A 14,499-nucleotide genomic window follows, 5' to 3' on the forward strand; every position below is an offset into this window, starting at 1 on the left:
AGGCAAAGAAGGCTGAGCCTCAGCCCATGGGGGGAAACCCCCAAAGGAGCGCTGACTGCAGACTGGGACCCAGACAAGTGATAGCTGCCTCCGTTCAGCCCCCGTAACACAAGAAACAAATCCAGCTCCCCGGTCAGCAGGGAAGTGACAGGGAAGATGAAGCCTTAGCAAGATGTAGACTAGTATTTTCAAATCATCCTCCCTCCCACTTTGTTTCCACTAATAAATAAATGTATTGCTTTACGGTTTATGATACTGGGTATCTCAGGGGAAGGGAAGAAAAGGCTCCTTTAGGGCTATAAAGTAATGCATAACCCTTCTTGTGAGCAGATGGAGCCTGCAAATGGAGGCTCAGGTCCACCACTTGGAGGGGGGCTGCAAGGGGAATGGAGTAGCAGGTAGGGGAGCCAGCAACCAGCTAGCATTTAATGGAGGGAAGAAACTATCTAGCACTTAAACATTGCATGCATCTGCCTTGTTGCCTCTGCTGGGGGACCAAGGAGCACCTCAACAACTTCTCTTTTTAGCTTTTACACACAGAGTGGATGACGTGTGGATGGCACTGAGGAAGAACTGCAAACGAGATGCCCAGAAGGTGGTGGGAGAGTGGGGACTTAGAGATCTTCTGCAATAACACAGCTGAGGGCCCTCAAAAACTCAGAAGAGTATCATCACATCCAGAGAGTGCCCACACAGGCTGCCAGTCTACGGCCAAACCCTACGCTGAAGAGAGCTCTGCTGCCTGAATTGCAGGTCTCGGCTAGTACCTGCACTTAGCTCGGCACTGTGCTGCATGAACATAACCATTCACAGGGAATATGCTTTGGTCTTCCTCTGTGGTGCTACTTAGTCTGAGAAAATACCTTAACAAACAGGGCTTTTGTTCTGGCAGTAAATAAGCAGAGCACTTATAACAACCCTCCTTCAGATGCCACCCTTCCAGCAAGCATCTTTTCCCAGGCATTTGCTTCTAAGCCTGGATTTAACCTCTTATTTACAGGCGTTCTGGTATCAGCTATTTTAGTTTTCTTCCCAGTACCTGCTGCATTTTGGATTTAGTATGAGAATAGTGTTGATAACACGTATTGTTTTAGTTGTTGCTAAGCAATGCTTATATTAAGCCAATGATTTTTTCCGCTTCCCATAGAAGATGGGAGGGAGCATAGACAGGACAAGCTGGCCAAAGGAATATTCCATACCATAGATGTCAAGCTCAGTATATAAATTGGGGTTGGCTGGGGAGCAGGAATCCACAATTGCTGCTCAGGATGGTCTGGGCAATCGGTCACTGGGTGGTGAGCAATCATATTGCATTATGTTAATTTTTTTAATAACCTTTTATCATTATTATTATTTTCTCTTCTGTTACTGTTCTATTAAACTGTCTTTATCTCAACCCATGAGGTTTTTTCCTCTTTTCTCCCTCTTCTCCCTACCCTATGAGGGGTGGAGGGTACACAGTGAGTGAACGGCTGCCTGGTCCTAGTTGCCAGCTGGGGTTAAACCTCGACAACAGGACATGAATCAAGTTGTATGGCTCCTGCAGTGCTCCTTCCTTTTGGTTGCAGAGGACTAAGACTAGATGAAAAGGCAAGGGAAGGGATGCCGACTTTCATCATCTCCTCAGCTGGGGCTGTGAGGAGAAATGAAAAACAGCATTGGTATGTGCAATCACATTCTTACTTACACTCAAGCAGTAACCCTTCCTTTCATCCCTAAAAGTGTGCCAAGATCTACTGGGAAGCTGTTATTTTGGAAATATATGCATTTAGCACTGTGGAGGCAAAGAGAGGATGACGGGGAAGGGTAGCATTTTTCCAATGGCAAAAAGGAAAACCTTGCTGCGACCTGAGTGGTGACGTGGAGGAAATACAAGCCTGAACATCAAATCTGGGAGCTCCTCTAAGTTAAACACCATTCAAAGGCTAAAAAGCTCTGAGATCAGCAGTGTTAAGTTGCACCCGCATCTTCAGATTATCCTAGTTTCAAATAAAAATGCCTATTCATTGTGGTTAACGCTCAGAGTAATACCACCATCACCAGTCACTGTGGTTTGCACAAGATTGCGTGGACAACTTCCCACCCAGGAAAGCCATAGCGGACTGGTCATCTTTGGACTCAAAGCAAGCCCCAAACAGTTTTCTGCTCTAACCTGAAGACATGTGTGAAGACAGTTTGAATGATATCCTAAGCCACACTTTATTCCTCTGTGCAGCTCAAGAGACACTGACCTTCTGCAGCCCTTCACATGCACTTCAGCACGGGGTGGTTTTCCCCTGCTCAGCCATACACTTTGTGGTCTTCACCTGAAGGCAGCAAGGGAGGAGTATTTCTTGGTGCCACGGGTGGTGGCCAGCACACACTAAGGCTCTGCTCTTCCCTGTCACCCTCTATGGGCACACAGAAGAGAAAGAGAGTCCTCCTTCATCCAGCAAAACACCAGCGACCTCCACTTGTGAGCCTCATCCCTTCTGTATCTGGTCTCTGAGCCGGCAGTGATATTTTTAGATGGATGATGAATAGGTGTGTTGGAGTGCTATGCAGTTAAATATAACATAAACATTTGTGGATTGCAAACATGCATATAAAAAAGTTAGGAAAAATATTCAAAGGTCAAAATGCAGTATCATGGGATCTCTCAACAGCCAAAGCTCTCCCTAATATTCCTCTCTTCTTCTATTCAGTCTACTTATTTTTCCCTGTCTGAAGGCGGAGGATATAAAAAAGAAGAAATAGAAATCTAGAAGAACTCCCAAAACTTTCTGAAAAAAAATAATAATCAGATCTCCTCCTCTTCTACTCTAGGTCTGGTCTGGAAATACAGGAAATTTTAGGAAAAATTGGGAGGTGGGGAAGGGTGGAGAAAAACCAACCAAACAAAAAACCCAACTAAAAAGAGTCCTGTGAAATATTTTCTCTAAGATTAAACAGTGAAATACTGTTTAAAATCCTATTATTTTTGCTGTGCTTCAGTTCTTCCCAATGTTCTCTATATAATAAGCATTTAAAATGAAATTACATTATTTTAAAACACACTGTAGTAGGCAATTACAATTCCTGAATACTAAATGCCAATATAACGTAGTCCAAATTTATTGTTGTTCCTTAACTTTGTGCCATGTTCATTATATTTTAATGAATAAGGTTTCACATTAATTTTTCAAGCCTTTTCCTTGGAATCACGCGTTACCACTGTAATTGCGTTGCAGAATTAGGTCTCTATTTACATTCTCCTCCTAAGTCCTGGAGACGAAACCGTCCTTTGATTTTTCCTCTAAGTCAGCAACATCACCTCTTCTTCCTATTTTCTGGAGATCGCCCCAGGGCCAGTGGTGCTACCTCGCCCCACTGCCACCAGGCAGGGCAGGGTCGTCCCAGCAGCCACCAGCGCCCGCTGCCTGCTAAGCCCAGGAGATGAGAGCAGAAGCACTACCAGGCTCAGGCAAGCAGCGTTTGGGGAGACAGGAACAGGGTCCATGAGTCTGGTTGCACCTGCCCGGCCATGAGGCACCTGCCCAACAGCAGCCTGGGTTGACCTCCTTCTCTGCAGCGTTCCCAAAGGGTGCTACACTTCCTCTACAGTCGTGTCCACCATTCCACCCTTCCCCAATTTTCTACCGCCTCTGTCACACCCCAGGGAGATGTAGCTCACCCAAACGGTCTTTTCTAATACGCCGACAGCATGCACGAACAAACGAAGGGAGCAGGAGAATGAGAGCATCATCTGTAGGGTAGTGTGAAGATACCACAAGACGCAAGGCTTTTCACCTTGTAAATCTATTATCCACCTGGGACAGACACAAAGACTGTGAAGAAACTAAGAAGATTTGAGCAGAAATACAGCTGCTGGGCAGTACACGGGCCCCGTTTGCCAGCTGTTGCCTTCCATGGGACAGATTTGATTTCCCAGTCTCAAACCCTCCAGCAGCTCGGCAGCTGGCCAGATCACTGCATGTCAGGATGCTGGGCAGGACTGAGAGCAGGAGAAGCCTGCCCTTTCCATGGGCATTTGTTAATTCTATTTATTCTGCATACTTGCAATACTTTAATTATTAATGTTGATAAACTATAGGAAATCTCATTCAATTAGAATTGCCTTTTTTTTTTTTTTTGATCTGAGATAAAATTAAATTCCTTTATTGCAAGGTCACTCTTTGCCCTTGTTTTCTGTGCTCTTTTAAAGAGAACAGAAATGAAGTCCTGGCTTCTGGGATATTGCAAACCAGTGGGACATTGCAGACACATGCCCAGAGACTGCCTGCTCTGCTGGTCCAGCAGGCCAAGCTTCTGTCCTTGCCACTCACTCCTGGTTGCCATCTCCTCCTCCACTTCACAAGTGTTATCCTCTCAATTCCCTCCTATCCATAGAGTCTCTCTCCCTCTCTCATCACCTTTACTCATCCCCACAAGAGCAGGGGCTTTTACATACCTAACCCTTCCCTCATACCCCACTTTCTCCATGCCAGAGCTTGCCATACCTTCTTTCCTCTCCACAACACCACTTCTAAAGCTCTCCATCCCCCTCGCACCACCATGGCAACAATAAATCCTCCTTCGCCTACTACCTCCCCGCCAACGCACTCTGATCCCCAGGTGTTCCCCCCCGGCTTCTGCCCTGCTGCTCAGCGTTTCTGCCCCCACGCTGTGGTTCTCCAGCCTCCCTCTGTGGCAGCAGCTTTGCTCTAACCTCTGGGCCACAGCCTCTGCTGATGCCAGAGACAGATACACAAGCACCGAACAACGAGCAAACCCCCTTGCACCCTCCACCCCTCCCTTTTCCTTGCATTTTAGGATTTTCCCCCAAATCCACAGGGTACTGCCCACTAACACACCGCGCTTCTCTTCACGTTTCACAATCAAGTTGCAAACTCTGCTGTGGAGCAGTGCCGGTGCAAAGACTTCTACTCAACTGAGCATGAAGGCTTGCAAGCTTTGCCAATTACCACTCCTACTGCTTCTTCCCCCGACATGCATCTGCTTGTTGTGGCTGGGGAGTTACCCTCGATGGTTGTCCAGAGGGCTTTCTGGAGGGCTACCAGCGTGCTGGAGTTGCCAACCTCTCTCTGACAGCTGCATCTGACTCCCACTGACGCGCTCTGTTCTTCGAGTTGGCCACCCTGAAGAGTGTTTTTGCCTGTGTTTGCAGTCAACAGACAGAGAGCGAGCAAACCTTATCAACCAAGCATTTGAATCTGAGGTAGGACTACTCAGAGATGACAGATGTTTGGAAATCAAATTAAAAAAGAAATGGAGGAGGATTAAGGAGTCTGGTTTTTTTGGGCTGCATACAGAGCTTCAAAAAAATCCAGAATGGGAAAAAAAACCCACCCTGAAATATTCACAGATTACTTATTTATTACAATACAACTATATGTACTTTAGAGAGAGAGCTGTGTCATGCACAATTTAGTTGGCACAAAGACAGCACTGTTGTGTTTCATGCGCGTGAAATAAATAAGCAGAAATTACTTAATTTGAGTAACACCAAACACCTGATTCCAGAGACAGAGTAACACTTCACACTAAGGCATGTAAGTGCTCTTGGCTTGCTGACATTTCACCAAAACAGAAAAAAAATTAGCAAGCTGAAAACAGAAATTTATTTTGAGGCTTGCAGACAAACATCCATGGTGCACGAACAGCACGTGAAGTGAGCCCTGAAGATATGATGGAGCTACAGAGGAGAATCCCATTGCTACAGAAAGCGCAAGGAAAGTGAACATTAGATCCCTATACATGCTCTTTACGATGCTGGTAACACAGAATTCAGCAATAAGAACAACAGTAAGCTGGGCCGCCTTTATCTTCATAGATTTTAATCTTTTCCATTTCTCCCCAAAATTTTGCAATAAGTCTCAGGAAAAAAATACTTGACAGTATTTCTGACAAATCTCAGAAAAAAAAATACATTTTTTGTCTGAATGTTTCTGTTTTCCCACCCATAGCTTCATATCTCTAACTATACTGTAAACATGCAATTGGAAGTCTTCTCTCAATAAAAAAAAAATAATAAAGAAGGCACTTCTGATAACTTTATCTCCGTGCCACATGAGGAATCACATGGTATTTGCCTCCTAAAATCTACTTGTGCTGAAACCAAAGCTTTCAAAGATTTTGACAGATATCATAGATTCTCACATTTTTCAAAAAGTGTTTTGAGTCATAGTAAATAATTTATCTTCCAGGCACAAACTCCTCTAATGCAGGTTTGAGTTGTGGTTCTTTCCTCTACTGGAACTGGAGAAGTAAAGGCAGGGTGAAGGACCCTCTGTAACACAGGTGGAACTAGCGGTGCTTTAAATTTGTGAGAATATTTCCTTCACTTATTGCAACTTTCAGGTTTTTGCCTGCCCATCCCAAAACAGGCATCCCAGTGAAATGAGACAGGACACCAATATGGCAGACATTTCCAAGCCTGGCCAAGCTGTGAGGTGCTCTCAAGCGCAATGTAGGGAAGATGAGATAAAGCATCGTTCCCCTTTAAAAATGAGAGCAGTGTCTGCAAACAGGTCATAGGCATTGCCTTGAGACTTCTTTCCCTCTATGGCTTCAGCTTTCAAACTGGCCACGGAGCATAAGCACAGCTAGATCAGATCCAGCATCTCCTTCAACATTACATGTGCTACCTCATCTCTCCCCTGCACAACCAGGCAATGCAAGCGGCTTTGCTTTACTCCGAGGACAGAGTACCCAAACATTACCCAAACCCAAACCCAAACCATACATTAGGAACAACCTTCTACTTACTGAGTTCAGCAATGCTCCCCACACGCGTGGCAAGTAAAGACTGCTCGATGGTCCTTAGCTCTGACTGGCTGAACATCTGCACTTCCCCAGGTTTGTTTGACCTTTGCTGCTCCTTGTGAAGGTTCAAGCTGTCCGGCAGGCAGAGAACACCTACAGTGGATAAAAAGAAAGGAGAAGTCCAATGTAATTGCAGCCAGTATGGATGACTTTGCTGCCACCACCACATTGGTTTTGGCACATTCCAAGACGTAGCCTGTGTATGCAGAGCCCCAAACCAATCAACATCTATAACTCAATGTCACAGATGACTCATGCTCTGAGAATTGGCCCTCATTAGCTCTTCTGAATATCCTCCAGTCACTTATGATGTCACTTAAAGATAATTCTTACAGAAAATCCTAGGGAATTGCCTGAGGAGGAGGTCAAGATGTTTCCAAAGAAGCTTCCTAGAAACTACTCCAAACCCATAAAAATCTATTAGAAAACAGTATCTCAGCGACAGAATTCTTACAGATTGGCTTTAAATGATATATGAGACAGACAATACATCTACAGGATTTCCCTGTAAGGGGAATTCCACCGACAATTGCCAAAACAATGGACAGCTTCAAGATGCTCACAGTGTCATTGATGGGCTCATTGAATTTCTTTTGCAAATACAAATCCTGGCAATTGAACTGCTTGGGCTTCAAAAGCCCATTATGCAGAAGCCCTTACAGCTGTGAATTTTTGTAGGGCAAGACGTAAGAAAAGCTACTGACATAAAACAATTTACATACATGTTCACTCGGGCACAAAAGTCACTTTCTGCCATGACATCTAAACCCTCAGGCGTAGATAGAGGGCACACGTTTATTAATCAAAATCACTGTCATGCTAAAAAACAGAGCTTATTTACAAGAGCAAATGCTGCATTACCATCCTTGGGTAACAGCCACATGGAAGTCCAGCTTGGAGAGCAAGCTCTCCTCCTTTCCTGTGGTTTATAAACAGCCAGCTATGGCCATGCTTTCCACAGCATCATCTTCCCGGTCCTGCTGGGATATACACAGGTTGAGACCTGCTGGAGGCAGTGCAATTGTACCTCTTTATTGTGATTAAACTTCATCTTATCTCCAATTGTGGGATCTGCAACAATAACCTTGGAAAAAAAGCCTGACTAGCACATGTGTATCTTCCATTAGCTTTTATTTCTCCTTCCTTTTAAGCACGGAGGAGAAGTTCTGCACATATGAGCCAAGCAGACTGTACAAAATACATTAAGGAAGAGTGGTTTTAGTGTTTTTCTTCAGGGGGAAGAACTTACCTAGTTTCCCAGCTCAGTAAATATATGGCATCTAACTCTACTGATCAGTAATTCTACCAATAGGTACAACATTGGAGGTCTTGGGCAGAACGGCCACCTTAATCCTGTTTACTTCAGTTATGAAACAGTCCCACAAACATCACTGCATTGGAGCACTGCAAGACCAGGTAACATGCCTGAGAGAGGATGCTTCCTAGCCACCTTGTTAGCTCCACCAAACTGCTTTGGATTCCCTCCTCACATCCATGCCCCCTCTGCAAATAGTTTAAAAGTTCTATTTGTAGCATGGACCCAAAACCACCCATCCTGGGAGAAGAGAGACGACACAGGTTCAGTGAGCACGTTCAAAACAAAAAGCAGGGGTATACACCAGGAAAACTGGGACCAGAGGTCTCGTCCACCACGGCCATGAGACAGCAACCTAAACCAGTATCACCCTCTACATGCAACAGCAACACCAGAACAAATTCCCTAATAGCCTGCTTGAATGCTGGAGATAGAGGAGCAGGAGCAGCCGTAATCCCAGCCCTGGCTCTCGTCCCAGGGTTGTAACGACCACAGTAAAACCGTATGCTTGTCTGGAAGGCCACAAGCGCCTTGGAGAGAAAAAGCAGGACTTCTGAACACAGCAACAGGGAGGAAAGAATTAAAAGCAGAGAGGTAAAGGATAAAAAAGCGACAACAGCTTATCAAACAAGCTCTCCAAATTCTCCTGCCATCACTCAGTGGCCAACTCGCATAAACACTTGGCGCACTGTTCAACATTTATATTCTGGGGATGTACAGAGCATGAGAAGTACCAACACCTGGATTTAAAATGCAGACTTGCCTGCTATTTTTTAATAAGTATTCTCTCCTGCAAGTCTTTCTCATTTATTTAGATTATTCTTTATAATTTTAATGGATAGAAATTAAGACAAAATTGGAAAGAGTCTTCCCTGCAGAAAACAGATGTGTAAACGATCTGATATTTGAAGAGATTTCTAAAAAGAAGAAATAGAGCACAAATAGCTTTATGGCATCTTTAAAAAATGAATATTCAACACGAAAATATTTTTCAGTGAAAACACACCTAAAGTGTGGAAAAAAATACTGCTTTAAGATCTTTACAAAGAAGATTCAAACACTTTAAAATCATAATATGTACAGGAGATATTTCTCCAAGTGATTAAAACAGTGGGATATAGACATTTTATTCTCTACTTTGTCTATGACTCCATTCCCACAGCCGGGCCTTTTCCTTACAAACAGCCCTGATGATTAATTACTCTGTTCTGTAGTGAGGGGAGCATATTCTTTGGTTCTCGGATGAAAAGCGCAAACGAAATGCAAAATGCACCATTGTTAGAAAACTTAACAAATTATAGGCTATGTCACGCCAAAGGGTGTTACTTGGGTCGGAGGTTAGTAAAGACGTGCAATAGCCAAACATCTGATACTGATATGCCAGCTTCAAAACTATAATTGACCACAGCGCGTGACCATGGGGTGTTGGAAGACCATTTACAGCTCTCATAATTTTGCTGGATCAGATCTGGTTTTCGCCAGTACGGAGAAAGGGAATTCTATGGCTCGGGCATGCAACTCTGCCAATTTTCTAGCTTCAACTGTTTTCCCCAAAAATGATTAAAGAAAAGTGAATAAAATGCTTTTAAGAAGAAAAACCCACTCTCTTTATATCAGTGTTTGATGTAAAGCTCAAATTTACTGATGAAAAGCTATAGTAAGGAATTGCTCCCCAGCAAGAAGAGAGCATGCCAAATTGAAGAGAGATGGGAAAAAGGTATAAACTTTGTGATTATAAATATCTTTTTTTATAAATAACCACCAGCGGCTTTCACTGGTTTGGCTACAGTTCAACTTCCTTATTTTAATTCTCTGCCAATTGGTATTATCTGCTTGCTTTTTCAGCCGTACTGTGTTGAACTTGACAAACAGGTGAGGACCTCAAGCCTCCAATGGCCTGAAAAAACAGGACTGTTTCCCCCTGGCTTTTCCACACCAAAGATTTCTGTGCAGTATCTTCAGAAATGAACAGCAGTATCTGCCTTTTCTCTCAACCGGCACTGTTCAATGTCCTTCCTTTCTGCACCGTTACTCAACCTTGTGCGCTTCTTCGCCCATTACTTTATCCTTCTTCTTCCCTCTGATTCACCAGAGTGGAAATTAAGCCGTCAGTTGGTCAGTTGTTGCCTGATGAATACGGGGCCAGACTCACTCGGTGCACCCCTGGCTGCTCTGTGCCACCCACCAATGTACAGCAGCCGTACGTTGCATCAATGACTGCCGTGAACCACTGGAGCAAGGCGAGACAAGCAAAGCACTCAAGTCTATTTGGATTTTGTCACCTCTTTCAGTGCTTCCCCTCATCTGTGCCCCCCTTGGGGCAGGGATCTGTCTAGGACTTGGTCTGTAGGGAGACATATCCAGAAGAGGCCATACCCAAAATTCAAAGCAATTGAAACTTTGCCCTTGGCCTCAGGGTACCCTGCAGTCTGTAGGTAAAAGACTGAGGAGAAACGCAAGAGAACACATTTTAAAATCAGCAGTATGCCAAAAAAAAAAAAAAATTTAAAAAAAAATCACAGTGACAAGCTCCTAATGCTTCCCCTCCCAAATCTCTAGAGAAAAAACAGCATCATAGGGCAAATCCGCTGTACAGTTAATACACTCCACATTTTTCCTGCCCTCTGGGCTCAGCTGAAACACGAGCCAAAGCTCAATCCCCAAGGACTTAAAAATCCCAAACCAGAGAAGTATTGCACAAAATGACAAAGCAAAGACGCCCAAACTTATAAAAGAAGCAGTTATTTTAAACCTTCATGCAAAGTCATCCGAAGCCAGGGGTACCTGGTAACTCTATTCCAGTTTCTCCATGCACATTCCCACCTCTTGGGCTGAGTTGATGCACAACCCTCCATTGCAAGGCAGACTTTGGCACAAATATACACACATTTCTGCATACTCATTGCAGAGCTTGCTGTGGCACTGCCCGTGCTGTCCTTGCAGGGTGACAGAAGGGTGCACGCACCACACAAACGTCCCAAACTCCGTGCCTGGCAGCAGCCCCAGCAGAGCTTGTCCCTGCTCCTCAGTGCCTCCCCAGCAACACAGCCTGAAGGACCTGATGGCCAACAGCAACTCCAACACCAGATACAGCAGCAATTGTGTGACCTCTTTGTCTTTCTGGGCAGGAGAAATATGGGGTTTGTAGCCCAAATCTCAGCTAAATACAGAAGAATCATTAAAAAAAAAATCTAAGCCCCCTCCACTGTTCCTCTATTTAGACAGATATCTGCACTTGTTTACATACCAGATGTTGCAAAACATTTGATTCCTGAAGAGCTGGCACATACGGTGCCCATACTCCAGGACCGGCAGTCAGACTTCACTTTCTCTCAGGCGTAGGAGGCTGCTTGCTTTCCACGGACCACGTATTGCTCTTGGCACTGCACAGTGCCACACTTTTGCATCGTGCTAAGGCAGCTCAAAGGGCAAAGTAGCAAAAAATAAGACAAGCAGTCTTTTATATACCACCATGAATGACTACACAATGTGGAAAGCAATAAAACGGCAAGTCTGATTATTTGGAATGGGCAGTAAAGTTTGGGGCAAGGCTGTGTTGCATCCTCAAACGTCCCATAGTTTGATCCCAAACCAGCTTTACACCTAAAGCAGCATTTTCAACTGTGTGTCCACCTCAGGAGAAAGAGAATGAGAGAGACAGAACCTAAACTCACAATTCCAGTTATGGCAGGTCCGAAGTTATTGCTCCAACCTTCTTCTCACCTATTGTAAACATGCTTCAGTACCATACACCTCCTATATCTAAAGCTTCTATTTGCTTTGCAAGGAGTTTGAAGACATTTAATCAAGCTATTGCTTGAGTATACAGCAAATTCACCAAGACCAGATGATACTTCAACTATCACTGAATTCAGTTATATATATCTATACTCATCTGTATACAAAGTGACAGACCAAGGCAAGCAAGGAGAAGTCTGCGCTGCCTATATTAATGGGTCTGCAATACCTAATATCATCCACGTTTCAAATTCTTTGCCTCCTTCTCCTTTAGTATTCCAATCCCATGGTCTAAACCAAAACAAATTTCCAAAGATATTAAATTAATAAAAATGCCTGCTGGACAAAGTGATTCAAATTATCCATGCTGAGCAGAAACCCAACACAAATCTGTTTGTTTTGACTAAAAATATAAGTGCTGTAAAGACTGTAAAATAACTTTTTTCACATTTCACCATTTTTTCCTTTGGAAAGAGTGCCAGATTTCTTTATATATATATATTAATTTAGAGTCTGGATAGAAGCATGAAGGTTTTGCTGCTCTCTTGTTATTAAGTGCTCTTACTTTCAAGAGAAAATAACTCAAAGTATCTTTGACCTCCCTCTATATCTATCTATTACATCTTAAGCAAATGTACATATCTGGAAAACAGCTTATACTCCCACTGCAAGGAATAGCTGGATCCTACTAAGAGTTTATAGAAATTAAGGGTGCGGGACAGATATCAGGCAAATTGCTGTACAAAACGAGCCTGAAAATGGTGGTTAACCCTGAACAGTCCCCAAAACGTGGTGTTGCATGTTACATTGCTCAAGTAAATGCCGACCTTGCCTAGCAGGACTATGTTTAGGAGTAGGAAATCCACTCAATTGTCATCACTTTTTTTTTTCCCCCTACAGGCACATGGGATTAGAAGGTCTTTCAGACCAGTCTCCTGCTCTCATTAAAAAAAAAAAAAAAAAAAAAAAAAAAATCACATGAAGTTCAAGAGCTCACAAAACATCCAATCAAAAAATACCCTTTTTATTCCACAAGCTCATGTACTAAATATTTCCTAGCACCAGAGAGCATTCTTAAGATCTACAACATTAAGGCCTATGGGAAAGAAATAAAAGGGACAAAAGTATTACCAGCTGCCTTTGCAATAATAGCACTACATGTCACAAGGAGCACACCTCACATGGTTGGTATTCCAACATGAGGAACAACTCTCCCGACCCCACGCTTGGCACTTGTGGCAGCCATGAGTATGTGAGGATGATGCACCATCCAGGTACACACCAGATTTTGAAGCACGGTGTGGGAACACCAGTAACGTGTGCTCAGCATCAATACAAAGGGACACAAACCACCATGGAGAAGCTCAAACTTGGAAAGAAACTCTATGGTCTCTGTTGTTTGAAGCAACCTGCACCGTGACTCCTTAGCTCAGCCTGTCAACCTGACCAGAGGCAGATGGAAAACATCTTGACTTCTCCTTACAGAAATGAGACTATGGGGAAAACCTTAATGCTAATCATATCAGCCAGTGCTTTCAGTTAACAGAGGACCTGGAAAGCATTCAAGGCAAGGAGTGCAAAGTGTCTTCTTTCCACACATTCCAGCCTGGTTAAATAACAGGGAGTGGTTTTGCATGGAGAAAATGCAAAGCGCTTGGGAAAGCTAGGTGGTGATATAAAGTTTCCAGAATCTGAGTCTTAAGAGTAGGCAGAGCTGCCCAAATGAGGAAGGGTGGAACAGGCACAGGAATCAGATGCAAGAGACTAAAGGGACACTACTTTGTGTGTCTTTTACACCTACTACCCAAACACATTAATAAGCATTACCAGCTTTCCACTTAGCCTCAAGACACTGCTGTTAAGCAGGTAAGGTCACATTAATGTCCAATTTATAGATGAAGTGAAAGTAAAGCGCTAGACAGCTTAGTAACTAATTCAAGGTGAAATAAGAAATGTCAGATAAAACCAGGAAAAGAGCACGAGGCCTCTAGTTATGCAGTTTAACCACAAGAGATCACCCTTTCTCTCCTGGAAAAATCAGTAGAAAAGCAAATGAATTATACTTAAAAATGAAAGAACTGAGAGCCTAACAAAATCTGCCAAAAATTATCAATGGCAGCAACCACCGATAAACGACAAACAGAAGCTGTACAAACTCGGCAGATTTTGGGTTCTTACCAGCACAAACTTCACTTCCAGAACCACTGCACAGAACAATCCTCTGAGCTACGCGACAACTTTTTTTTATTTCATCTGGCCAAGTTTGGAGGTTTTGTCTGAGCAGTTTTGTCTCTGGCTCCTTGCAACTGGAAATTTTAGTAACTGCATGTCTGCAGAGCAGTTTTTTTCCAATGACATGTGATCGTTTTCAGGGCAGTGTCCCAGCTGAGTTGGATTTGATTTCATCAAAAGCCAGAACAGATGATCATCATCCAAAGCAGAGAGTACCTCTGTGAGATATTAGAGCAGATGTTATAGGAAGACGAGATAATAGAATTATATTACAACATGTGACTGTGACATCTTTTCTTGTAAGGAGTTTCTTAGTACAACACATTCTACTTAATTGGGACATCCTCCTTATTAGGATCCTTCTAAAGGCAATTGTTTTAGCCTAATGATAATGAGTGGCAATCACTGCT

General features: G+C 43.5%; 1 protein-coding gene across 2 annotated transcripts in view; it reads right to left on the bottom strand.

Annotated features, from left to right (window-relative positions):
* ABTB3 (ankyrin repeat and BTB domain containing 3) overlaps positions 1-14,499 on the bottom strand; it is a gene marked incomplete at both ends in the record, with an annotated part of 177,620 nt that overhangs the window by 68,726 nt on the left and 94,395 nt on the right. For both annotated transcript variants that reach the window (XM_082495626.1, XM_082495625.1), the window contains one exon: positions 6,748-6,897. In XM_082495626.1, the coding sequence (XP_082351752.1) occupies positions 6,748-6,897 (150 nt within the window). The remainder of the gene's footprint in view (positions 1-6,747; positions 6,898-14,499) is intronic.

This window comes from Vanellus vanellus (genome assembly GCF_965231255.1).
Source record: "Vanellus vanellus genome assembly, chromosome: 1".
Classification (NCBI taxonomy): domain Eukaryota; kingdom Metazoa; phylum Chordata; class Aves; order Charadriiformes; family Charadriidae; genus Vanellus; species Vanellus vanellus.